At 40.0% G+C, this 26,895-nt stretch overlaps 1 protein-coding gene across 4 annotated transcripts in view; it reads left to right on the top strand.

Annotated features, from left to right (window-relative positions):
* The window catches only part of PHF21B (PHD finger protein 21B), a 167,903-nt gene that overhangs the window by 118,630 nt on the left and 22,378 nt on the right, over nucleotides 1-26,895 (top strand). For all 4 annotated transcript variants that reach the window (XM_074590589.1, XM_074590612.1, XM_074590623.1 and 1 more), the window contains 3 exons: nucleotides 8,471-8,563; nucleotides 22,491-22,841; nucleotides 24,617-24,739. In XM_074590589.1, coding sequence (XP_074446690.1) covers nucleotides 8,471-8,563; nucleotides 22,491-22,841; nucleotides 24,617-24,739 — 567 coding nt within the window. The remainder of the gene's footprint in view (nucleotides 1-8,470; nucleotides 8,564-22,490; nucleotides 22,842-24,616; nucleotides 24,740-26,895) is intronic.

Raw genomic sequence — 26,895 nt, forward strand, 5'->3', positions numbered from 1 at the left:
TTTTGTTTCTGATTGTCTACTTCATAACAATAATAAACGTGCACAAAAGAGCGTGATTGATGAACTCTGAGTAGAGAGAAAGGAATTGGGGAAAACAAACACTTTTAAAAGCTGGGAGAGAAATCTTTACATTTCTGTGAGATTCTAATTAAATTACTGGTTACACAAAATATGCGTCTGAAGTACAGTCTCTGTGGGATACAATCTGAGTGTGAAACTGAAATACGCCATTATTCCACCAGATTACTAGACATACTATGCACGGTGATTTCACCGTACTTTGAAAATGAAGAATGTTTTCCGTGGATCTTTGTAGAAGTTAAGTCTAGAAGGCAAGAAAAAAATATGTATGCATACACGTCTTGCAGGAGCCTCAAAGTTATTTCCAAACGTGCAGTTCCCTTACTAGTGGAGTATGTGGAAAAAGAATAGCATTCGGGTGTTTAGGTTAGCTAGAGGACAGCAGCTATCCTGGATTATTGAGGTAAGGTGCCGCAAGTTTTGTCAGATGAACTTGGAGGTTGCATATAGCGCTTGGCATTTATATAAAGCAAGCTCAAGGTTGAATGCAGCATTCAAGTTGTAAAATGGATGTAGAATGGGTAAAAAAACCCTGCAATTACTTCAGTGACGATCCATTCAGGTTAAGAATTTTCATCTTTGCTGTTGCCATAGCAATCTGTTCCCCTGTCACTACCACATTAAAAATCCATTCTGTAAAACTGTTGTTGCCAATATTGAACACATAACAGACAAAAACATTTTTTTAATAGCTTAGGTGTCTGATTTGCAACATGAAGAAGACCTAGATCTTAGAGAGATGCATATGTACGTTAAAAAGAAAAAGATTAGTGTTTCTATAATACGTTGTAGGAACACAATATTTGTGCTGCAGTATTGATGTCAGTATAAAATAGTTTGCAAATAATACAGCAATGTGGTGTCAGTTGAACTCAAATAATTGAACTGTTCTGCTAAGATATAACAAACCCATATGTTCCAGAGTTTACTATTTTGGTAACATGCTGTAGTGAAAGGCTTTTGAAACTATGTGGCTATTTAACCTTCTGCTACTCATTGAGTCTGATTCTCTTCAGTGATTGACTTCAGTGATTTTATCTGTACTGGTGTAATTCTGGAATGGGAGGAGAGTTGTGTCCCCTAACAATTTTATGTCTGTGATCTAATCCTAAACTGCTCACGTACCCAAGCTCCACAATGGGTTTGTGTGGATAATGAATTGTATGAACAGGTCCTTAAGTGTTTGTTAGTACATCCAAATGAGGGGGGAAAGGAATTTGTAATTCAAAACAAACGTAGCAATGGTCTGACAAATATATTTACCCAAACAGAGTAAAATGTAAGTATCTTTTAATAAAGCAGAGATACATATCTGTAGAGATATATATATAGATATGTATTCATTCAGGGCTGAAATGCAGAAGTTTACTAAAATCACAAATGCGCGTAGGTCATGGATTTAAAAACTCGGGCATCGACTAAAGAAGGCATAACATAATCGACAGTAGGCCCTTAGTCTGATCATGGGCAATGTAAATCTCATCCTTGTTTCTGCTTCAGCATCCTCTTATCTTTGAACCATCTCTAGCCTTCAGCCTTTGAATTCTTATTCTCTATCTGTACCATACTTCTTTGTTTCACTTTTTATGTCTCCTACTTGCCACTGTCCCCATACTTGTACCCTCAGTTCTCTTTTAGAGCCTTGATCTAGGGATGGTGTTGATTTAATGCAGGAGAAGCATAGGAAAAACTGTAGCAAATAATTACAGTGCTATTGGGTATTAATAGAAGAATTGAGGGTGAGAAATTATTTTCTTTTTTAACTGCACTTGGCAATATCTTCTAAATTTTTCATTTTATTTTCGTTACATGGGAGGAACTGCTTTTTTTGGTCTTCTAATGCAACTGTGTCCTCCTGTTCTGGGGCTTTTGGGTTGGTTTTCTTTTTTTTTCAAATTCTTATCATTGTTATTTTCTTAGTGAGTACACTGGCCACCGAAAAAGATTATTTCATTTGCATCTCTTCACCTGTTTTTGCAATTTGAAATGTGACCCTTTGGAGCGTGCTACTGGATGACATTTACCCAACAACTGAGATTGCAGGTCACTGACACAGTGGGCCTGCTGAAGTTCCTGTCTGAGGGCATTGCTCAAGCAAAAGAGGTGTCCCTGACATGCCAGATACCTGTCTGCTCTGTATAGGTCACTGAAGACAGGGGTTTGTGTTGCAGCCATATGCGTTCATTAGCCATTAACTCCTACAGTGGGTGATGCAGTGGCTGAGGTTCCTGTTCCAATCCACCGCTGGGCCTGGTATGTGAGGTGGGAGTTAGCAAGGAGTCATGAGCATTCAGATGTTTGCCTGGGATAAGAAGTGCTGCTGGATGTGAAGTTTAGTGAGTTAGACAGCAGGAAATACACCTGATGCATTTGGTTTTTTCGAAAAAAAAATAAAATAAAATTCTCATATAAAGATAGTAAATCTGGCTTAAATGCATGCAATCAAATCAAAACAATTCTGAGGCTAACTGAAACTTGGCTCTTCACTTTCCCCCATCGCTGCACATTTCAGTGCTCCCTCCACATTGTAGGTGTTTCAGGGGGTCACCAGAAAAGCCGAAGTAGACTTGGATAGAGGAGAGATTTGGAGTAATCTTTGACTTTCATGGACCTTTTTTATTAAAATGCTTAGAGCTGTAAATGTAGAAATAAGAAACTCATTTATCTTGACAAAAGTGCTGCCATAAACTATTCAGTGCTCATAAAATAACCTTTTAAATTATTGTTTCTGCTGGTATCGATAAATTCATACAAAGTGCTTAAAGGTCAGGCATTGCCAGAAAAATGTCTTTTCAGCTTGTTAATTAAAGGTGAATAAGAATGTGCACCAGCTTGCTCTTTGGACAAATTGGAAAAAAGGAAGGAGACAAAAAAAAGCCCCACATGGAGTAAAACGATAGTGTGGAATTAGTGAGTGACGAGTCTTTGGTCCATCTGGCTCACCACGGCAAGCTTGGGCAGTTTGTGAGTGAAAATAGGTAGCACTGTTGACAGGAGGAAAAAAAGTTAATTTCCCTTTCTGGGAGGAAGTTATCTTGATTACTCAGCTCTTGCAGCTCATGGGCTTGAGCTGAGGACCCACCTAGAACTGAAGTATTAAGGTGAGTGTGAGCAATATTCATCCTGTTATAGCTTGAGCCATGGGGAGTTTGTCCAGTTCTCATTGCCTGACCAAGAACATCAGATAAGGATGTTTACATTTTTCCAGGCAAGTGGTTTTATCTGCTCGTTTATTTACCACTTAAACTGGAAGAAAGCAGTGCTCTGAAGTGCACTGGAAAATGTACCCAGAGCCAAACTGCCCGACCATCCATTCTAGCACCTGCACCACCTTCATTGCAGAGACCGCAGCTGCGATTCCCTCTGTTTTACACTTCACCTCTTTCGCCCCTCGTCATGGAGGCGTCCTGGTCTGATCATTAAAATCTAACCTAAAAATTAGGCAACTCAGATGTGACTCTGCGTCAACAGATGAGATGAGGTCAGTCAGTCACATGAAGGAGACGCTGGAAGTAAGAAGTCTGGCTTGCGTTTCCACCTGCACAACAGTCTAGCCCTGACAACATTATTTTACCTCTAAATCTCGATTTTTTTTCATCACTAAAACGGAGACAATAATACTGACCTAGGTGAAGTACCCTGAGATAACAGATGAAATGTGTTACAGGAAAAGTACAGAGGTTTCTGTCATTGAATTCTGCTGATACAACAGCCTGAACTATTTATTGCCCAAGCTGGGAAACAGTAACAAAACAATGTAAATAGTGAAAAGTAAGATAGATTCTTAGATATTTTTCTGTCTGAACATACTATAGTGCTATTATTAATGTGAGATTAAAGTTTTGAATTTTCCCTTGGCCATATGATTTTTATACTGAGATTGTTTCCTCGAATATTAAATAACAGATCCTTACTATAAAAACATTTGTAAACAGGAGGCTGCATCTTTGTCACTGAAAATTTCATAACCCAAGAATGCCATAATTTGTTTTTGTTCTCTCAAGATTGCTGCAGAACTCCTAGTTCAGGAAAATAAATCTGACGAATTTTTTGAGAGTGCAGGTGACAGAACTAATGATAGTTCATTTCTCCGATACCGACAGACAATACATCCTGGCTTTGTCTTCGAGTGAAGCTAAGAGAACAGTGCAGGGTAGTTTCATGGCGTTTCTTGTTTCTTCTCTCCCTCCCATTCCTTTTGTCTCAATGGTTCAGTGTTTTAAAACATAAAAGGGAATTGGCTGAATGATGCTGAGATGAGCTTCTTCCTCGCAAGACAAAGGCATTCTGCTCTAGACAGGGTTGGTTTGTTGTTTTTTTCCCTTGTGATTGGTATTTGAAGTAGTACAAGAAAATAGATTTGTTACTTAGATGTGGAGGTTTTGTGCATCAATTGATAACTGTATCTTATCTAAGTTCTGACTAATTTGATTCTTATCTATATAGTCAATTCCCAGTTTCACTCTGTGTCAGCACTTCGGATTTTAATACATGGTATTCTGTTGGCCAGTTTTAAAATCTTTGCAAATCTATACGTATCTGTAGGAACAGGAATATCAGAATGTGTCAAGGTCAGAGGTAGCATATATAAAAATGATGAGAGATGCAGCCACACTTTTAGCACGACCTTCTAGAAGGAAGGACTTCTTGTTTTAACTTTCTGTAGAGGGTATATGTGCAGCCCAGGAGAAGTTGTGGTGCTCCTAGTGTTTTCAGGGAAAACTCAGGCTTCACTGCATTGTGAAAGAAATCCCAGTGTTGGCATGGAGGGAAAATGTAGATCATACCTGTGATAAACTCTCAGTTCCTCTAGCGTGGGTTGGGAAGTTCACTTTGTTACTCACCTTAAAAAGCAAATAACTGGGCTGAAGTAATTTTGGTTCATGCTAATATAAAGCAGGAAGTTGTGATATGTATAATAAGTAGCAATAGCAGCAGGTGGCAGCTCAAGTTCTTCTGTCCAGACTGCAGGAATTCCTCATGTCCTTCCCAATGTGTGAAGCTGTGATATGGTAGACAGGGCAAAGTAGTAATTAATTCAGGTAGTTTATAGTACCCTTCCTATTGTTTTTATTACATATGTTGCCCTGTAAGGATAATGGTGGTGGAAATAGCCCCTTCTGTTCCTCGCTCTGCTGCCAATACCTTTACTTCTGCAGGAAGGTATAACTTACTTGTTCTGGCCTCCATGGGTGGAAATGCTGCTTTCTCTGACACACAGCTACCCACCCCATCCCCTGCCGTTGGCTCAAGACAGGATTTTAATGGAGTATATTTTTCCACGGATAATCCAGGGTACTGATAATCCACGAGTACTCAGGAAAAATTGTCTTGCGTGTTTATCACTGGACAGCTCTCCTTGTTTAACTCAGGCAAATCTTATGCAAATTTAAATCTTTGCTGAATATATAACATCACACCCCCAAATGTCTCCAAGAGGAGTAGCAGCGTTAAAAATATAAACTCTGTAGGACAAGTTTATTAAAAATATTCTGCATGAAAATGCATGGTATTCTTATAAAACACTGTAGTTAGAATGAAAGAGACTGTTTACCACTGTTATTTGGGTCTGAGGAGAACATATCAGCATGGACCTGACACAGTTCTGATTACATTATAGTTTCCTTTCTTTTGACAAATTTCATTACCAGATTGGAGTAATATTAGTATACTTTATCTTACTGGCTGTGATCCGATACTTTTGTTTTGAGGGGAGTTAAATTTAGAGAAATTCAGTTGAATCTATTTTTCTTTCCTTATTAGCTATTTCTAACAGCCTGGTAAGTTGTCACGATCAGTGACTAAGTGTCTCTTGTTGTTATAATGCCAATTGTCTGCTTGCTTATGTTGCCATGTCGTCCCAACAGCAATTAAAAAACGTTAGATAGAAGTTATAAAATCTTGCCTTAAGAATATTGGCCAGTTAACCAAAATATGAACTGTAATCAAGGGTGAAGGAATGAAAGAGGTTGAAGGGGAAAAGTTAGCTATGTTCTTTAGACCTATGGTCCAATCTTAAATTTATAAGCTATCTGTCCTTTTTAATGGAGAAAATAAAGTACAAGTTATTTACAGCATCTCAGATCCACTATTTTAGGAGCCTCTGTGGGTGAGGCTTGAAAAAGAGGTGCCATTCAGACCGTCTATAGCAGAATGCATAAATGTACATCTATAGAGATCTGCATCACTACAGATAGATGAAAAGTCAGCAACGGATTGGAGCTAAACAGAGATTTTTAGGTGAGGGGAAAACTTGTGTGTACTCGACTATGTATTACAGAAAGATAACTTGCTTACTCTTGGTATCCAACTGTATTCATAAGGGTTAAAGATAATACTGGGCTAAAAAATACCACTTCTCCATCTACAAAGTAAATTTTATGTAGAATGCAGCAATATATTTGCTCATAGAGGGAGCTGCCTCAAATGTCTTACACTGGGAACTATTGAAAGGCATTTAAAGAATAATGCAATCATCGGGCACAGTCAACATGGGTTCACAAAAGGAGAGTCCTGTTTAACTAATTTGATATCCTTCTATGATAAGGTCACCTGTCTAGTGGATGAAGGGAAGGCAGTAGATGTATTTTCTCTGGATTTTAGTAGGCTTTTGATACTGTCCCTCAAAGCATCCTTCTGGACAAGCTGTCCAGCTGTGGGATGTGTGGGTTCACCGTGTGCTGGGTGAAGAACTGGCTGAAGCTCAAAGGGTTGTAGTGAATGGGGCTACATCTGATTGGCAACTGGTCACCAGTGGTGTTCCTCAGCATTCAATTCTAGGGACAGTTCTGTTCCGTATTTTATTCAACAATCTGGATGCAGGAGTTGAATGCACCATTAGCAAGTTTGCTGATGATGCCAAACTGGGAGGTGCTGTTGACTCTCTTGAGGCAAAGGAGAGGCCTTGCAGGGGGATCTGGGTAGATTGGAGTATTGGGCAATGATTAATTGGATGAAATTTAACAACAGAAATTAACAGATTTTGCACCTAGGGCGGAGTAATGCAGGGCACAAGTATAAATTGGGAGAGGAGTGGCGGCAGAGCAGCCCTGAAGAAAGGGATCTGGGGGTGCTGGCCAACAGCAGGCTCAATATGAGCCAGCAGTGTGCCCTGTCAGCCAAGAGGGCAGACTACATCCTGGGGTGCATCAAATACAGCATAATCAGCTCCTCAAAAGAGGTGATTATCCCGCTGTTTTCAGCATTGATGTGAACTCACCTGGAGTACTGCGTGCAGTTCTGGGCCCCACAATTTAAGAAGGACGTTAAGATACTTGAAGACTGGAAGGAATGTCCTATGAGGAGTGGCTGAGGACTTTGAGCTTGTCTAGTTTGGAGAAAAGGAGCTTGAGGGGTGATGTCATTGCTCTCTACAGCTTCCTGAGGAGGGGAAGTGGAGAGGGAGGTGCTGATCTCTTCTGTCTGGTATCCAATGATAGGACACGTGGGAATGGTTCAAAGCTGTGCCAGGGGAGGTTTAGACTGGACATTAGGATGCATTTCTTTACCAAGAGAGTGGTCAAATACTGCAACAGGCTTCCTAGAGAGGTAGTCAATGCTCCAGGCCTGCCAGTGTTTAAGAGGCATATGGACAATGCCCTTAAAACATGCCTTAACTTTTGGACAGCCCTGTAGTGGTCAGGCAGTTGGACTAGGTGATCATTGTAGGTCCCTTCCAATTGAAATAGTGCATTCTATTCTGTCTTAAATAAACTTTGAATAAATTAGTTACGCAACTAATAGAAGGGTGAGTAGAGAAAATAAATGTGGATAGTAATAGCTGCTGTGTTGGCCCAAATGGATGCCGTCTTGGCTGAACGTTATGTTACAGTGTGCTGTAGTAGATTTATAGGTAGCTTTCAGTTTTAATAATTTAGTATTTACTATTTACTAAGATACAGTGAACTTCTCTTGTGACCCTGGCTACCATGAAATGCATCATCTTACGAATGCACATTTTGAAGTTTCACTGTGGCGTGTTTCATCTTTCTTTGGTTCTCTCTTGAAAACAAGCTAGTGCCTAGACAGCCTTCAGCCATGGCAGCACACTTGTATTTTCTTTGTGTACCAAAAAAATCTCACAACAATGAGATGTACCCTTTGCGCTCAGAATTACCAAATACTCTAAGGAGATAACAGGCTTTAGTTAATGCTTTGTAGAGAAGGTTAAAGAGAAGGAAGAGTCTCTGACTCTTTAGGCAGAAGAGAGAGAGCTTCAAATGAAATGATATATTTGAAATATCATGGAAGGAAATGGAAGGAAATATCCTTCCATTATAAGTTGGGAAGAGACAAAGAGCTGGAAGGGGAACTGCTGGGTTGGGCAGATTCTATTTGGGGAAGCTGTGCAAGTGTTTTAAGCTGTGTTCAACTGTTTTTCTTCCAACAGACTTTGGGAACTATCACTGCAGTGCCCATTAAGGTTCCTCAGGTCAGCTCCTTGCAGAGGTTGGCAGGACAAGGACCAGCAGTGCTACCTCAGGTACAAAATACAGTTCCAATGGGGGGTTTGTGTCATTTTATATGTATTCTACTCTGTTGCTGCCTGGTGCCCAGGCCCGAGTAGGTCAGCACACTTATTTTGCTGAATTAAGACTCACCTTCAGTGAGTTGAACAGTGGAGTTGTGATTTTGTCCAATTTGTGAAAAAAAAAAAGATAAATAATTTTTTTCTGGGAGCATACTGTTACCACAATGAAAAGCTATAAAAAATCTTGTAGATTCATTGTGGAAGAACAAAGTACAAACAATGAAATGTGAATTTGTGCTTTATAAAATGAATCACAAATTACAGAAATGAAAATCTGCAATTCTGTGATTAAAAAAAGTGGTGGAAGTATTAACCTTTCTGTCCAAGATTTAACCTCACACATTCTTTTACTAACTTATTTGCCTTATCCCTGTCTGTCGCCGTATAAAGTTTTGGCCCAACTAACCCAGGTGCCAGACTGAGGCAAGATTGGCTGGGTAGGAGTGATAGGAGAGTTACACTCACAGATTTTTAAAATCCTTTCAAACTATGTCTTTTTTTCTCAATATTCATCACTGTTTCCCTAACCATACTCTTTATTCCCCATTTCAACACTCTTGCTCAAAATTTTTAGATGTAATTTTCAACAAGTGTTTTGCTGCAGTTCTGTGGTTTGCTTTTCGGATTCATGATTGTTAAGTAAAATATGTTTGTCCCTTTGTGGCCCTTAGAGGTCTATTTCTCAGATGTGAACGCTTTCCTAGCATTAAAGTCAATGTTGTGTCTTCCTATTGTTCCTTTATTTTTTTCCTAATATTTTCTTTGTGGCAGAATCTAGTAGAAGATCTGTGAGCTAAATCTGCCTGGAGGAAGGAGTATTTTCAAGATAAAGTTCTTAAATTCTCTCTTTAAATTACATTTTGTGGAAGGCAAAGTTGTGAACATAAAGGAAGGTTATAGTTTTCTTATCAAGTTCAAGACTTTGCTTTTCAGTTGTTCTTACAGCATAATAACACATTGATTTCTGCCATTTTGAGGTGTCAAAGATGAACAGATTGCTCCTGAAAATAGATGAGGTTCAAGAGCAGCTCAAAGACCTGTAACAGGGGCTTAAATTATCATTAAGGTTATGTTTCAGCAATGATGATGGCATTGCAAATGCTGCACTTAGAGGAGCATCAATGTTCTATACTTTTGTTAAGTAGAAAAATTTTCATTCAATTTTGAAGAATTGGAAAAAGCAGAGGAAGCTGATTTCCTCAACTTTTTGAAAGGAACATATATCCTTTCTGTCTTGCTGTTTAGCTCGTGGCAATATTTGTGTTTGTATTTCACTTTGTTTCACTCTTTTTCCTAGCGCAGCCTTCAATTTCAGACCTGTTTATGCAATCATACTTACTATTAATGAAACACCAACTTTTCCTCAGCAGCCCCGAGCCATAGTTCACTAAATTTTCTATTTTGTATAGATAGCATGGGAAATAACCACATAGCAATCTCATTTCAGTCTAAACTGAAAACAAAGTAGGCAGCTCTATGTAAGACCACATTATCAGAGGTACACCTTCAGTTCTGAGGTTTTTTTGACTTTTCGCAGGCCAATACTTCTTCGACAACAGCTTGCTCCTTTTACAGGCTGTGTCCTCCTTTGCAGTTCATCATGGTCTATCTGTTCCTCTCTCACAAAAAGCTTACAGAGAAGTTTAGAATTTCCATATTGTTTCCTAATGGGGAACTCCCTCCACCCATCAAAGCTTTCTGCTGGATGTCTTTAGAGAGATCAAGTTATCGTCTACAAGTGGAAAGTTTGGCTTCTAACTAAGCAGTCAACTACCTTCATTTAATATAGCCATGAATCAGAGTCATGTAAAGCTGTCATTTCCTAGATACAGCCGGATACAGGTCATCTGGGAGGCCACTGTAAGTGAGCTGCAGTACCATATCACTGTGAAAGCTCTCCTTTGTAATAACTGCAGGTGAGTGCATAGTCATCTCCGGCAAATTTTGAGGGTCAATAGGAATCTGTGGTCCAGGAGAACTGGAAACTTCAGATGGAAATATAAAAATGCCGGGAAGCAAGGCCATTTAATACCACGAAGGCATTATGGTAAAAAATATCCCTTCCCTCTTCTCCCTCATAGCTCTGAGAAAACAAGCACCAAATTAAAAATTATTTTGGAAATGAAGGGGCATATAATGTCTTCCAGTAGGAGCTGAAAAATGCAGAATTAAATCCTATCACAGTCCGTGTCCTCTCAGCTATTATGCATCAGACTTGGTTGCAGAGAAGGCTGGCTACTAACCCTCTTTTGCCTCCTGGGTGACAGGCATGGCTCCTGAACCTTGCTCTCAGTTAGTGGCAAAATCCTACCATTCCAGGACTGACTTTCTGAGAGACAGCTTTGCCACTGTCTCCCAAGCATACTAGCATGCAGGGCCCAACTGAGTTTGGCATCTGCTAAAACGTTTACTCTGGATGCCCACGTAGCAGCAAATTAAAGGGACAGTGTTTTCAAAACAAAACCATATGCATCATTGCTTTACCAAGAAGTCTGTGGTATTTTGCTCAAAGAATTAAAGCAGTACAGTGTCCATACTCATGCACGTTAGCTATGGCTGAATCTTGTTCTGCCAGGTATTGCACCCTCCTCAACGTGCATCTCTGCAAAGTCCAGCTTTAACAGTGAATTGTGTAGAGCCCTAATAGCAACGAAACAGTAGCAGCAAAGGCTTCAATAAGCCCACCTGCATGCCTGCCTATTCACTCAAGCAGCTAAATCTAGGTGTAGTTTGTTCAAGTGCAGTGGCAGGCACAGTGGCAGTCACCTAAACTGCCTTAATCTTGTCTGTATGTGCTGCTGGCACTCTTCTTGTCTGTGGAGGGTCGGAAAGGCTAGATGGATCCCTTTTGGGATCCCTGCCATGTTAGGAGCCTACTTGTCTCTGAATCGCCCTCTGGAAGTGGCTTCACTCTTAGCCAGACAGACTGCACTTCTGTTTCAGGTGCGTGTAGATAAGTGGGATTAATCCAGGCCAGTGTCTGCATTCTTGACAGCACACTGATTCCTACCTGACGTTTCTCCTTTTGGCCAGTCGCATCATTTCTTTGGGATTTCAGACTCCCTTTAGATTTAGATGTAGTCATGACAGACATAAACATTGCCAGGCTGGCTGGAAAGAAACAGAGGACTCCTCCATTTAACGGCTCCTCATCACATCTAAAGGAGTTTTATATTTTCAATGCTCTCATTCTCATCTAGACAGCCTTTTTTGATTTACCTCTATGCAGTCAAGCAGGAGAATAGCACACAAGTAAACTGAGGCACTTAACAATACTTATGTAAAATAATACATACAGCTTTCTCATTTTCCACATTTGTACAGATACTTGTCATTTGTTTTGTTCATTTGAATGGGTTTATGATATGACCCCCTGGGAGCTCTTCCATATGGGGAATGAAGTTTCAAAATCTGCACATTCACAAATGGCAGCAAAATCCCATCACTTAGTGCAGAACTGCTATTAAATGGTGAGCAAACAAACATTAATTACAAGTTCATTGCACAATACAAACAATATTTCTTTAGGCATTCATTATTTGCCAAAACAAGCCTCTTTGGCAGATCTTTTTTCTTTTCTTTTTTAATTTTTTTTTTTTTTTACAGAATATGAAGTTATTTTTGCTTTCATCAAATAAATAAAATTTCTGCTATGAGCTGTGATGTTTGGGAAGTTAATTCCAGATAGTCTTTCTCTTCTTACTTTGGCCTTTGAGGTTTCCAGACGGCTGAGATGTTTTGATGCTGCAGACCCTCCACTGTACTCTGAGAAGCAAATCCTGAAGGTCTTCTACCCAAACACAAGGGTGATGCACTCTCTTACTCTTGAGCTCTTCCTCTGCTTTATAGCACCCATCCACTGTAAGGAGGAGGTGGCCTTATGTCAGGTTGGGGCTCCAGTTTCCAACCGCAGTGCCGCCAGTCTGTCTGTTTTCAGTGGTTTACATAAAAATTTAAGTCACACTGTAGCCACCTGAAGGCACGTGGCAAATCTTATTTTCTGTTCTTCAATGCAAGATTTTAAATGAAATGGTGAAGATATTAAAATAAACCTCCCATTTTGTTGTCAGTAATTTGGGCCCAATCCAATTCTCACTGAAATTAATGGCGAGACTGTGGTGATTTGCATAGCACTTAAATCAGATTATAATGCTATTTCCCTGACCTATTTTCCAGTCCTGGTTGAAGGCAGGGCTTGGGATGGCTTTGCTCATGACATTGCTGATTAGAGCAGAGCAGAAAGTCGCGTAGCAGAAGCCTGCGGTGGAGCTATCACGCAGGTTAGTGGTGGAAAGAAACAGGTATGCACAACTGCTTTGGATGAAACATGCGTGTTTTTCAATCGACTCTAGCCAGTTCTGCTGTCAAGTGCTGCTTGCTTTTTATATTCTGTAGTGATTTTAATATGCATAATTCAGTAGGGTCTGAATTTGGCCACTGGACTGCACGCTGCTTTGGGACAGGGGCTGTTTCGTTACTGTGTGTTTGTCCATCAGTGGGTCGCGTGTGAGCCCAGCCAGACACTGTGGTCTCTAGGTGTTCCCAAAACTTAAAGGCACATTCTCATTTTTAAGATTTCTTGTCATAGTTCTCACGAGTGCAGTTCCACTGATAGCTGCTGCTTCTCTTCGTGTGTGTACCAAACCCAACCACTGCTCCTTCCCCGGTGGTAGGGCTTCTGGAAGATTTCTTGAAAGGAAAATGACTCCTAGAGACAGAACTCAAATTGTGTGATGCCACTGCGTGCTGTAGAAGAAATGTGTTAATAGATTGGTCAGTGGCAAAGTGTTTCTCTGTTTGCATCATAAGTCTAAAAAAAAAAAAATCATTATTTTTAAGTGTAATGTGTTAAGACTGCGCATAGCCATTAGAAAGTGGAAAAATACTACTAAATGCAAGTCAGCCTTTTGTGAAGCTAGAAGAGAAGCTAGCAGATATACATGTTTGTATAAAAAGTCACACAGAATTGTGCAGTGGAGAGACAAGAGCACTTTATTGTTTGTTTGAGTAAGGAATAATTGAATTGGGTAAAGTCATTATTACAATATCAGAGGAGAAAAGGACTATAATCCCCTAAGGGATGTCATGCACCTTTCTGGTATATAACCCTCAGAGCTTCCAGGAGGATGTGTTGGAATGCTAGTGGAGGAGAAGAGAGATAATCTAATTCAAGGTAACTTAATCAGCGTGGTATATAACCAAGCTAAGGGGTTTGCAACAGTATTTAATATTCATTGACTGTATGCGTGCAGAAAACAGAAACAAAATTGCTTTTTCAAAAGAAAGGTTTGCAGAGGCCTGGCTGAAAATGTAGCCCTTAATAAATATAGTTGTTAATCTGTTTTATTCTATATAAGCTTTTATACTGTGCTTGTCACTGTATTTGAAGCACCTTCCGGTAATGTGTTAAGCACACAGATTAACATCTGTTGTAAGCGATTTCTTCTCTCATCCTTTCCCTTTGGGAAGAAGTGCGTGCAGCTGAGAGTTCTAGTTAGGGTTCCTTTTTATCAGTTGGCTTATTTTTAATAGGCATGCGACTATTAATTGCATGCCACTATATATTTCTGTCAGAGGAGTATAACATAGAAAATGTTTATTGTAGAAAGTGATGGGCTTATGCCTCATAAAGTGATGTTGCTTATGTAGAGGAAAAAGGTTGAGATGCCTGCCTATATGAGCATCAGCCTTGCTGTAGAGACTACCTGCACCAGAGACACGTGGCCACCTTGGCCCTTCTTGGGAGAGCTTTGAAGATCGGGATGAAAACACGGTACTTTATTGAAAAGTCTGGGGGAATCGCAGTTATGCACTAGTGGATAGGTTTCAGAGGTAGCCTGTGTTGCTGAGAGGCATGGGCTTGTTGGAGCATCTGGAGTGCTCCATGGTACGTATTTAAAAATGCTGTAGCGCAGCCAAGACAGATGAAGGTATGAATAAGGTGGCGTGATAAGAACTGTTCCTTGTGGATGGTGGTGTGCCAGAGGTTGGCAGTGATGAGAAATCCAGTCTTCTGCAGTATGGACAACGATGAGTGCGTATGGTATATCAAGGGGGACTACACCCTGATGCAAATTTTCCAAAGTGCCTAGCTCTGTTACCTCTGCCTTTCTGAGTTTCAGTTTCAGTTGTGCTGGGGAAGGAGAAGCGGAACTGGCTGTTACTGATGCTTAAGATCTTCAGATCCAATCAGTGTCATGAACGTTTTGGAAAGGACCTCCATGGAAGTCAGATCTCCATGATAGTTCGCACGTAGGAGCCTAAAGTATGCATACAACTCCCATGAAAGACTCAAGCCATTTTAATACCTGACATGGTATCTTTTTCCCAGTGAAAACTCTCATGTTTCTCCACGTCAAATGCTGATCTGCGGAGTATCAGGAAGATGAGAAGAAATGTCCCCTCTCTCCACGGAAGCCATTTGTATCCATGCGAATGATGTGGCTTCAGATCCATGTCTGGCTTGGAGCCGGACTGTGCTGTGTCTCTGAGCCTCCATGCCAGCAGCAGAAGCTTGCAGTAGGCCTCTGCCCAAATGACAGGCAGATCGGAAAGTTTTCTCTGTCTGCAGTACCTCAGCAGAGGCTTGGAGGAATTCACATCACTGATTCCTGTCCCTAAAACCTTCATTTTCATCTCCTGATGTCTGAGCTTTTTGTGTGCTTCTATCTTGCTCAGGCTGTCAGCAGACAGAAATGATTTTTGTCATTATTTTTATTATTATTTTGTCTTTCAGCTTTTTTTGATTTTGGCTAGTAAATGAGTTGAGGCTGGTCAAATCATTATAATATGCTGTCATTACGATGAGGGGTGATGGTTTTAAACTGAAAGAGGGTAGAGATTTAGGTTAAGTATTAGGAAGAAATTCTTTACTGTGAGGGTGGTGAGACACTGGAACAGGTTGCCCAGAGAAGCTGTGGATGCCCCATCCCTGGAAGTGTTCAAGGCCAGGCTGGATGGGGCTTTGAGCAGCCTGGTCTAGTGGGAGGTGACCCTGCCCATGGCAGGGGATTGGACTAGATGATCTTCAAGGTCCCTTCCAACTCTAACCATTCTAGGATTCTAGGATTGTTGCCTAAAAGCAGGAAAAGCTCTCAAAATGATGGACAGTACAAAGCAGTGACATCCATGGTCTTTAAAGTGACACCAGAGTTTGAGTCCAGTGAAAGCCCAACTGTGTGGATTAGTCCAGAGCTCGCCTGTGAAAGTGTACGGATAGGAGAAAGGCAGACAGATGTTGACTCGTTTGTGCCTAAAGGCTTCATGGACACTTTATATTTAAATTGAAGTAAGTTAATCATAGATGAGTATCTATGAGAGAAGCAAGCTGACTTTGTAATGCTGAAAAGAGTAGAAATGGAAGTAAATTATTGACTGGTGTGTATAATCACAGTCTAGCTTTTATATTTCTATTGTAATCCTAAACAATAAAGATTAAATTCTTTCCTCAGAGGCACATAGATAACTGCATATTCAAGGACAGAATCATTGTGCAGAAGGAAAAAAAAAAGCAGAAATCCTTGTCAACTTCAACCCCTACTTCTTATTTTTTTGGAATAATATTGATTTTAATTTGCTGGTTTAATGGTAGTTTTCCCCTTTGCAGATGGAAAAGAGACACTTAATGAATCATCAACTCAATAGCAGCAATGCCAAACCAGAAAATACAGGCAGTATAGCTGAGGAGAAAATATACATTTCATTAGCAAAAGTCAGTCAAGTTCCTGTGAAAATACAGTTTTGTGTTCAAAACACTGATAACATTTTTAATAAAGAACTCCCACCTGACTGCCTTATGCCAACATCCACAAAAAGCAGAGCTGGCGGATTCCCACACAAACATCCCTCTCAGCAAAAGTTCCATTTCTGTAGTATCAAGCAAAGCTGAAGGAAAAGAAAAACTAAATGAAATAGCTTTGTCTTCTTAAAAATTGCGCAGGGGTTATATTATCTGTGTGTCACCTTTACACTAAAGTTGGCTATCCATGACTAACAAATTGAAATACCGAAGCACAATAGGTATACAGTCCAGTGGAAAATGTCTGATATAGTGCACATAATTAGAATATGTGTGAAAATACCCCAGGGGGATTCTTGGGTTGTGTGGCATATAAAATGAGAGACTAGGGATTGTTTTGAGGTGCTACTTGCAGTTCTGGACTTACTGAAATCTATTCAAATTTGCTGTTGGTTTCAGTCAAATTAAGATTTCTTCCCTGGTCCTCACTGTCCAGAGCAGCAGGATTGGAAACGTGGGCTGGAGAAGTTGCCAGGGTTTTGCCCTGCATTTCATACCTTTTTCTGCGGCTTCCCGGGCTAATATTTCAGGTAGATGCTAAGGAGAGGCTTACGTTGTGTGTGAGCACAAGATTCACTGAACTGGGTCATCTTGCCTGGGGTTTGCTCATGACACACACTGAAAAGTAACTTCTTTTTTGTGTAGGGGGAGGAAGAAAAGGGGAGGAAGAAAAGGGTGCGTGGATCCATAGTCACGTGTGGTTTTAAATCTTCCCCCTGGGGCAAGAAATCTGTGTTTATTTTGACTGTGGTCTCAGACCAGGCTGAAGATAATAGGAGCTTATCGGGAAGGGAACCAAAAATCAACCAAGCTGGAAACACTTGTATTCTGGTCAGTTGGGCAACCTGGGTTTTAGGGTGTGTCATTGCTGTAAAGTTACACAGAAACCTCTTCTTTGACATAATTTTTATTGATTAAGAAAAGAAGAGGGAGAGAATCGGTCCTCAGCTGGCATAAATAGACACAGCTTTACTGAAGTCAGCGTGCATCTGTTCATTATGGTGAAGGATATAATTACCCCATATTGCACTCATTTTATCAGCCATTGCTAATGTTTTCTGTGTGATCCTCTAAAGCTTTTCAAGAATGAAAGCTCTGTCTGCTGCTCCCAGCACTTTGCCTCTGTGACATATGAATTGTGCCAAATCCATTTTGAGTTTTTGTTTTTAAGCTCTGAGTACAAGGGTGAAGTGAAAATAAAGTGTGAATAATGGTCTTTCTCTCAAAGGCAATGTGATATTGCGTTGAGCTGAAAAATTTACTCTCATACAGATCGGCCCTGCCAGTATGAAGGGCTGATTGATGCTGAGCACGATCCAGCTGATATCTGATATTGGGGAGGGGGAGGGCTTTTCAGTGCTGCTGACAAAGCTATAACAAGATCCAGGGGCTGGAAGCTGAAGTTAGGCAAATTCAACCTCGCAATAAAACGCCAGTCATGAGCATAATAAAATATTATAACAGTTTATTGGGACTCGTGATGAATTCATCCTTAAAAAGCCGTTAGTATTTTCTTTTAAAATCAGTCTTCAGTTTCTGGGAGAAATTCTATGGCCAGTCTGTGAGCTGGAGGATCATGGTGATCCCTTTTGGTTTTGTAATTGAAGAGCATTTGTTAACTTCCCTTCTTCAGCAAGGAGAACACATTTACCAGAATTGCCCTTAACAATGCTCATAGCACCTGCAGATTGGCACAGAGATAACTGTTCTAATTAAATCCTGTCCTTTAGGACTACATGCGATTGCCCACAGAGATGGGAGGGATTGTGTGCTTGCCTTCCCTTCTCCTCCTTTTCCCCCATACTTGTTTGGGTTGGATCTTGAAGGCTTATTTTGTAAGAGTTTCTCTTTTTTACATTCTTTTTCTTTACTGCAGCGTGGGAGCGGCTCACCTGATGGGATGTAGCTCGGGCAATAGATTGCCCAGGATCACAGTAGCCTTTGTCAATAGTGACACGCATCAGGCTCTCCCACCTCCACCACTCAGCAGTTCGTTCACCTCTGTGGTATTCAACCATTTGTACTCTTGAGAGCTGGAATGACGTTTCAGTCTAATGGAAGCCTTTGGGCTTCACATAGGGACATCTGGATGGAGCTTAATGATATGGGATATACAAGACGTCATATTAGTCACAGGAGCCCATTCCCTCCTGATACGAAACTCTTTAAAATATATGAAATTAGAGGTTGCTGAACAAAAAAGCGCTCTGCACATCTCACAGGATTGGGCTCCCCGTTATTTCCCTGTCTGAAAAGCAGACAGCCCCCACCTAGTGAATTCTCAGGCCTGGGAATATCTTCTTGAACAGTGTGCTCACCTGCAGGCTATTTGAGAAGTACTAGAGGTGTCTGAATGTTGCCGCCTAAAATCAAATGTTTCTGTTATTGTGGGCGTTGAGGAAACTCAAGAAAAACACGGGCTTGTGAAATCATTATATTCAAGAAGCAGCTCTCTCTTCTCCTGCATTTAGAGCCCTGGTAGTATCACATTCTGTTTTGACAGCTGTCAGAAGTTAAATGAAAGATATTTGGGGAGAGGAGGGTTGAGCTACAGGAGAATTGTTATTTGCAGTGCTCGCCAACAGTTGCAGTTTTCATTTGGTAACATACATGCTGTCTGTTACTCTTGTCTTTTTTCTTCTCCTTTGCTGAACTTCTGCGCCTTTTATTTCTGTGGCTCTTGTCACGGGGACCGGTGCCATCCAACCTGTGCTACTTTCAGTAGAAAACGTCTTTTTGATACCTTGCATGTGAAATGCAGTCCCTGCCCTGCCCTAGTTTTTCTCCGGTTCTTCTTCAGTGACTGTCAACTTCCAAACTTCTGTTAGTACCACTGTCCTCCTTTCATCTCCCAAATTTAAGCTACGGTTTTGCCACGAGGAAAAGGAATTTATGCTCTTTCCTTCATATTTTTTTCTTGCCAGCTGACACCATTTATTCTCACAGATTACTGGAGCAGTTCGGTTTTTAACATGAAACTCTGCTAAAGGCCTTTCACTTAGCTGTTTATTAAGTGCTTACGCTTAGTGTTTATATTCAAGGGGGGAAGGTTCATAGGTGTCAGAGCTCAAGGGGCTTCTATGCTTGCTTTCTGTTTTGGATTCACGCCTGCAGGCTGCAGAAATAAACATTATTTTAACTTCAACTTATTTTAGCTTTAACTCAGGAGCACCTGAGACTTTTTCTGTAGCCAACCCTTTTTATTATTCTATAATTGCAAATAAGTATGCTCTCACAACGTTAGCTGAATTTGCCAGGGAATTAGCAGAGGCTTAGACTATGAAGAACGCTATACCTCCTTTGTATCACACGGTGGCAGAAAACGCCCAGCGTATGTTCTTGGGCTGTACCAGTTTGGTAAGTCCTGTCAGCTATTTCAGCATGCAGCACTTTATACGGAATTTGTTATTTTGGAAAATTAAGCCTGTTTAATTGTCTCTGCAGGAAGAGCTTATTTCATAGCAAAATAATATGCATTCATCCACGACTTGCAGAATGTGTATTAAGGATGTGTATAGGATTCATTGAGGTATTACATCTGACAGTCAATATATATATGCAATAGTATAGAAAAGATAATTATATATCCGGAATATATATAGGCATTTAGTTTTAATTAGGCTTTTGATTAAATATAACAGTGCAATTAAGAGTGACAGATACAGTAGATCCTGGTAGACTACATGACGGTTTTTGGCTAGAAAAACTCTTAAGCTGATTTTTTGTCAGACTTGATTTTTTTCTAAAGATCTCAGTGACTGTTCTATTGAATCTTTGATGTGAAGTACTCCTTATTCTCTCTCTCTCTCTTGCTTTCCCTGTATATACGTGCTTATCTGTATGTTTACAGTATTTCTGTTGGTAAAAGATATTCTATTAATTTACAAGAAAATTGTTTTGTTTTAAGGAGACGTGGTAAAATCTAGATCTTAGCCAAACAGCTAAGAATTAAATTTGGATTTTTTAGCCATGCTAGTACATTTTAACTGCATTTTGCCAAGCTTCTTGTACTTTCTTTTCTGAATAACGATATTATTTGTGTGAACGTGTCTCTGAGCACATGAGCAACTTGTTAAAGGCTTACATATGAGAGACTTATATAAGATATAACATAGGAGGGAAAGATTATTATGAAAATATAAAGGTAGATATTACGAGATCGGCTTGTATAACTGACTCCGATAGAGACACGAACAACCTGCTTTAAGTATCACGTCTCTTATTGCATTGAGCTGCTGTTTATGTTAGAAGCCTTAATTTTGTAGAATGCCTGGGCCAAGATGGGTTTAAAGCAATCCTCTGTGCACTACTTTTGAAAATAAGACCATGAACTAATTATGGATAGGAAACTACTCATAGACTTCTCTCTTAAACAACTTCGCCAGGGTATTTGTCTTGTATCTTAACTAAATAAATCAAATAATCATTACATAAAGTGATTGGATAGAAGAAAAAGAGCAAACCCCCCTTCAGTTACTATCAGTGTATCTTGAATACGGTTAGCCATAGTTGAGCATAGTTTTGTGTCACGTCACGGTGGGTCTGTGGGACCTTCCGGTGTTACCCCGCAGTTGTGAGCCAAACACAGCGACTTCCTGGCTTTGTCACCAATCTGCTGCAGGACCTGGGGCAAACCCTCCTCTCTGCTCTTCTTTGGCTCTGTTTCCTCTTTCGCTTTCCACCTATCTCGGTTACTGACCATTTAGACACTCCCGAGCAGGACTGTGCCTCTGATACACGTTTGCACTGCTCGTAGGTGTTAGGATCCTATCGGAAATTGAGAGCCAAGTTATCAAAACATGAAGAGCTCGCAGTACGTGTGTCACTGCACTTAATATTGGCTGTGGGGACAAACAGGTATGGCTCCTCCTTGACGCGATAGAGGATGATGGCCAGCCTTGAGAGCTGATTTTCTGCACATCAGTAAATCCCCATGTTTTCATTAAATTGCTTACTTAGGCTCAAGATTGAAGTCGGCAGCATTGGAAGGGCTCCTGTAGACTACAGTGCAGTGACACTGGCAGCTGTTTCCCGTGTCTGTCTGTTACAACTTGTCATTTTGCTTCACAGTATGGAAGGTGTGAGAAGTGACAGGACTAAATAAGCACAGAGGGAACTGACTGTTTCATCTGGCCGTGTTAACGAATAAGCTGGGAGTGAAGTTAACTTCATGTGAAGCAGTTTAAATTATTTATTTTCAATCCTGGAACTGTGCTTAACTTGTTGTTAAGGCAGAACCATGTTGACAGGGTGACGTTAATTACCCCACTGGAAACACATCACATTAGCTGAAAACAATTGTTCACAGCTATCATTCATGGCTCTGGGTAAAGCCACAGCCTTCGCAAATCTTGGCAAACAGTTTCCCCCTCCATGCGTGGAAGTTCCTTCTGCATCCACCCACAGCTGCAAACTAGCTCTTTACTTACAGCAACAAAACACAAAGTTAGGGGGTTGTGAGTTTCCTTTTTTCCCCCCTCTTTTTTTTTTCTTTTTTTTTTTTTTCTTTGTAAGCTGAGTGATTGCATGATTGATCTCCTCTCCATTAGACATGGTACATCTTAAAAATTTGAGTATCTTCATTCACTGATCCACCAGCATAAATGCATACGCTTACTGTTCCTGTAAATGCTTTCCCACAACTCCCTTAATGATTTAGTTCCTATTCCTTAATTCATAGTAAGAGTGTTGTGTCCTTCAGAACAGGAAATTATTGTGTCTGGGGTTTACATTCTTTGCAAAGGCTTTGGCTTAAACATCCCTACTGAGAACTGTATGTGACTTGAGTAGCATTTGTATGGATGTGTGCTAATAAAAGTGAGGTGTTGGCTTTTTCTTCCATTCCTGTTCAGCATTGCAGTGAGTTAAGGACTCTAAAATGACTCAACTGGGGAGTGCTGGGAATATATCTACAAGTAAATGAATGCCTGGCTACTTCGAGTTGCTGCACTATTTTTTTTTTCCTAGATGCTCCTGTTCCATGGGTAATATTAGAGATTCTACTGGGAGAAAGCATGTATGCGGTATTTGTTCGTTACGATGGGAGGTTGTGCCTAATAACGTCTAACTCTCTGTTTGTAGGTTAGGCCAAAGACCCTGATTCCAGACAGCCTCCCTATCTCCCCGTGCAGAGACCAACCTTCCAAACAGCCTCCTACCTTCCAGAAGGCAACCGTAGTCAGCATCAAAAACCCCAGCCCTGCCCTCCCGACTGCCAATAACACCGTCAGCCATGTACAGACGCCTAACAGCCAGTCACAAAGTGTCACCGAGTCCACAGCTATTTCATCACCTCTGAGCAGTGCAGGTGTGGCGTACGCCATCATTTCCACCTCCCCCAACAATGCAACTCCTATCAGCACCAGCGCAACTGTCTCTGTGGTCAACGATAGCATTAAAGTGCAACCACTCCTCATTAGTGCCGATAGCAAGGTAGGTTCTTCTTTTCCTGACATGTTTTTTTTTTTTTGTTATCAAACACAGGAATTACATTGTAGATGTAAGCAGAATATTCCCCCATGAGTGCACAGCCCTGTGCAGAGTGATGTCAGTGGTTCCTTTTGAAGAAAATAATCAGAAAGCAATGGGAAAATTCTTAAGGGGACACATAGACATTTGTCTGTGTACATGCATATGTTTTAGCGGCAACAAATTGTATCATGATGTAGCCTGACATTAATGGGACCGTATGATCTTCCATTTCCTTAAACCATTCCTCACTAATAATATCCCTGGATTCTGTGCAGGCTCAAATTTCCTGTGGACTCCCTCTTCAATTATACAGTGATACTAGTTATATTGACTGACCCCGAGGGACTATATCAAATAATCAGACATTCCCTTCTACACTTTCAGGGGAAGACCAATTGAAATGAGAGCTCAGGGTTTCAAAACTGATCAGCAGATGAATCAATGGGGAAAAAAAACAAGTTATAAATTACATGTTTCCTCTTTGTACTGCTTCTCAGCTTTGAAATACAAAAACTTCACCACTCTCCTACCAGTAACAGATTCAATAAAAGCTGCCAATGTACCCAGCAGACATTGTAATTTGCTACTGGGATCCTGCTACTTTTTGTTTTGTTGGCAGCACAGGTTCTCATGCAGTGCTAAAAAAGAATACAGCATGTAGGATGGCTTTTGAGGTAAATAAAAGCAGGCATCTCTTCCCCACTTCTCTAGCATAATTTATTTTTCTCTTACTTAAATTGGCTGCTGGTTTAAAAAAAACCATCCCTTTTTATTCTTTTGAATCTTCTATAGTGACTGAGTTGAGTTAAAGTATCTAACAATTAAATAACATTGATTGAAAGTTAGCAATGAAATAGATGGAAAAGGCCAAGCATTCAAATCCAATAACGTACATCTAGAAGGTGATCTTGGGAAGGTCTTCTGTAGTCCTTCATGAAGCTTTGATTATGGGTATAAAGTCACATGTGGAGTTCTGTGGTCAGAAATCATCCTTCATTCCTTTTAAAGTAATAGCTTCTGAGATAATGTTCTCTGCACTCTAAATCTTCACGTGGTAATTCAAATACGAGCAGATGGATATATTAACATACATGCACATATGAGAGATCTGTGTTGTAATGCCTATAGGTTCTAAACCAGAATTAATTTTAGTTTAAAACACATGTAGTTTATTTTGTTTATGCAAAACTGGACATCCACTGTTCATAACACATAAATGCTGAGAACTGAACTCTGATCTCAGTTACGTGAGTAGTTCTGAGGAGCATTTTCCTTCCCATCCACTTGTACTTACTCTGAAATAACACTGGTGTGACTGAAGTCAGACCGCATGTCGTGGTTTAGGTTTTGAATGTGTAGTAATTCCATATCTTCTACCTGTATGCAAAATAAAATCAGGACCTTAAAATCACTGACAACACGAGTGCTAAAGCTAGGCTGCTGAGTCAGCTTCAGAAGTCCTCTAAATAGAAAGTGTCCTAATTTTCAGAGGCACTGAAGTGGCTCCCTTAGGCTGCAGTAGGTTTACAATGCACCTATAAAAATTATTTTTTAGAAACTTAAGTGTGGATTTAGAAGCTTAACCTAGGTATCCATTTTTTAATATTTTTGGCTTGTGGCTTGCATCTGGTGTCTGTAGAGGTATAAAGTAACCATTCAAAGAAGAATCAAAGGTTTCAGGTAGAAAAATCCATTTTCATATAGTGAATTTCTTTTATTTGTACATTGTCTTTTAGGTTATCATTATTCAGCCTCAAGTCCAAACCCACACAGAAAGTAAAGTGGAGACAAAGAAACCTCCTGAAGAGTCAGCTCAGGGACCTTCTGCTACCAAAAAGAAAAAGGAGGAAAATCCAGAGGTGATTTTTTTTTTTTTTTAATAAATGAGCTACAGTATGCTTAAGTTACAGGGGCCATTCCTAAACATTTTTCTCTGCGTATATGTAGTTACTGTGTTTGTGCTCATGGTTCTGTCAGTTGTTCATCCCGGTACTCAGTCACTGCAATTGGGTTGATTTCTCTGCCAGTGAGGTGCTCTGACAAACTTGGTTGGTGTCATTCAAACCTTCCAGTGTCACAAAATATAAGAACTGTAGGTCTCATCATAATCTAAGCACCTTGTGTGTGTATAGTGGCATTTCTTGTGAAAGATGTATGCAAGCCTAAGATACTTTCTTTTATGTTATCAAATATATAACATCAGGCTTACAGGCTGCGTTATGAAGTTGAATTAACATTTTCTTTGTAAGCTGAGCCTTTACATCTTCTTTGTAATGAACCTTGCAATTTTTAGATTGTATGTAACAACACAATTTCTTGCATTTGCTGTGTACATGTCTTCCCACATGTACACAGATTCTTTCTATTCTGAAATACATTGAAATCCTGTAAATTGAGTAAGAGATTAGAAAGCAGGTTATAAGATTTAATCTCTTTCATGAACTATATTTGCTGTGCAAATGAAAAATATAAATCAGAAGTCCTTGTAGAAATAGAGTCTCTCTTTAACAGGCATTTTGGTTTTTGACTAGACATACTCAACATTAAATTGTGCGTACTTTTGAGGCAATTTGAGAAGTTATACAAACTGAATCTACTTCTATTGTGGAAACGTTCAGCTCATGTGAAATCTTAACCTTACTAGTCTAATAAATGTGTAGCAAGAAAACATCCTTGGAGCTGTAGGTTTAAGAGGATTATTACAATATAAATGTATAATGTCACTTGGGGCATGTGGGTGGTCATTCGTTTTACCATTTTAAGAGGTTCGTATAGTTAAAACGGTGTTAAGGATAAATAGTGGCTCTTAGCCTAGAATATCACAGCCTTATGCAGAAGCGCTGCAGAACTGCGGTTATGAAATCTCCCAAGTTTAAAATCTGACCCTCATATGAATCTTCATTGCAACTGAATGGCGGGACTATAGGGTCCTGTTTTGCTTGGAGAGGTGTTTTCAAAAGATTGTTTGTTGCGTAGCACCTTGTGGGCAGAAAGGCTAGGAGATCCTGCTTAGAAACAGAATGTTAGAGAAACCATCTGTTCTCCTTGCCTGTAACTTATCCTTCCAGAAAGACTATTGAGCAAAAATCTTCTTGAGAGATGCAGGAAGAGACCATGGGACTGGGGACACTTTTTGGTATAGCATTCATCAATTTAATAAGCTTTTCATTAAATTGCTGACTAGAATATCCTGACTACCTTTTTTTGTAACCGAGAACGTTGTTCCTACCGTGTATGCTGGTGTATGCTGAGGTCTCGGCAAGCACAGTTTTCGGTGTAGGATGCTGAAGCTATGCCCTTAAGTATGACGATTCTTTGATTCTTTTCATAGATTTGTTTCACGGCCGTAAATATGTAAGTCTAGAGTTAATTTCTTTTGTTCTTTGAAAGTAAACTTTAGTTGATTATCATGTATTTATGCAATTAGTGTAATTAGAACTAACAGCATAATTAGTGTAAATACATGTAATGACATAAATAGAACATGTAATTACAAAATGAAATGGTTTTGTAAAAATCTTTGTTTTGCTTCATGAAAAGACATACTGCGCATTTCTAAAAGCACTCATGGCTTTTAAACAGATGATTAAATTTAAGGCAAAGAGTCACAAAGATACCATCCCATTTTTTAAAAGAAAATAAGCACTCTAGGCACTTCTCTCCACACCTTTATTTGTCTTCAAAGTACAAAACCGAGGCAGGAACTCCAATATGGCTCTACATAAGTGTTAGTCGTGACAGACTGGGATTTAACAAATTAAATTGAAAATTTAAACAAAATTAAACCGGAAATAACCAGACTTACTAGAAGCCAGGAATCCCATATGCAGTTACTGAGCGTACAGAAAAGGCTGAGGATAATTACTGTCTTTAGTTCCTGGCTTGCTCATTCTGCTGGAAAGCCATGAAGCTGATCCTGGACACGGCCACCTGCAATACCTATGCATGTTGCATAAACTGAAGATTTCCCCTTTCCCAAGAACATCATCATTAGACTAAAGGAAACTCCCTCGCG

This window comes from Larus michahellis, chromosome 1 (assembly GCF_964199755.1).
Source record: "Larus michahellis chromosome 1, bLarMic1.1, whole genome shotgun sequence".
Classification (NCBI taxonomy): Eukaryota; Metazoa; Chordata; class Aves; order Charadriiformes; family Laridae; genus Larus; species Larus michahellis.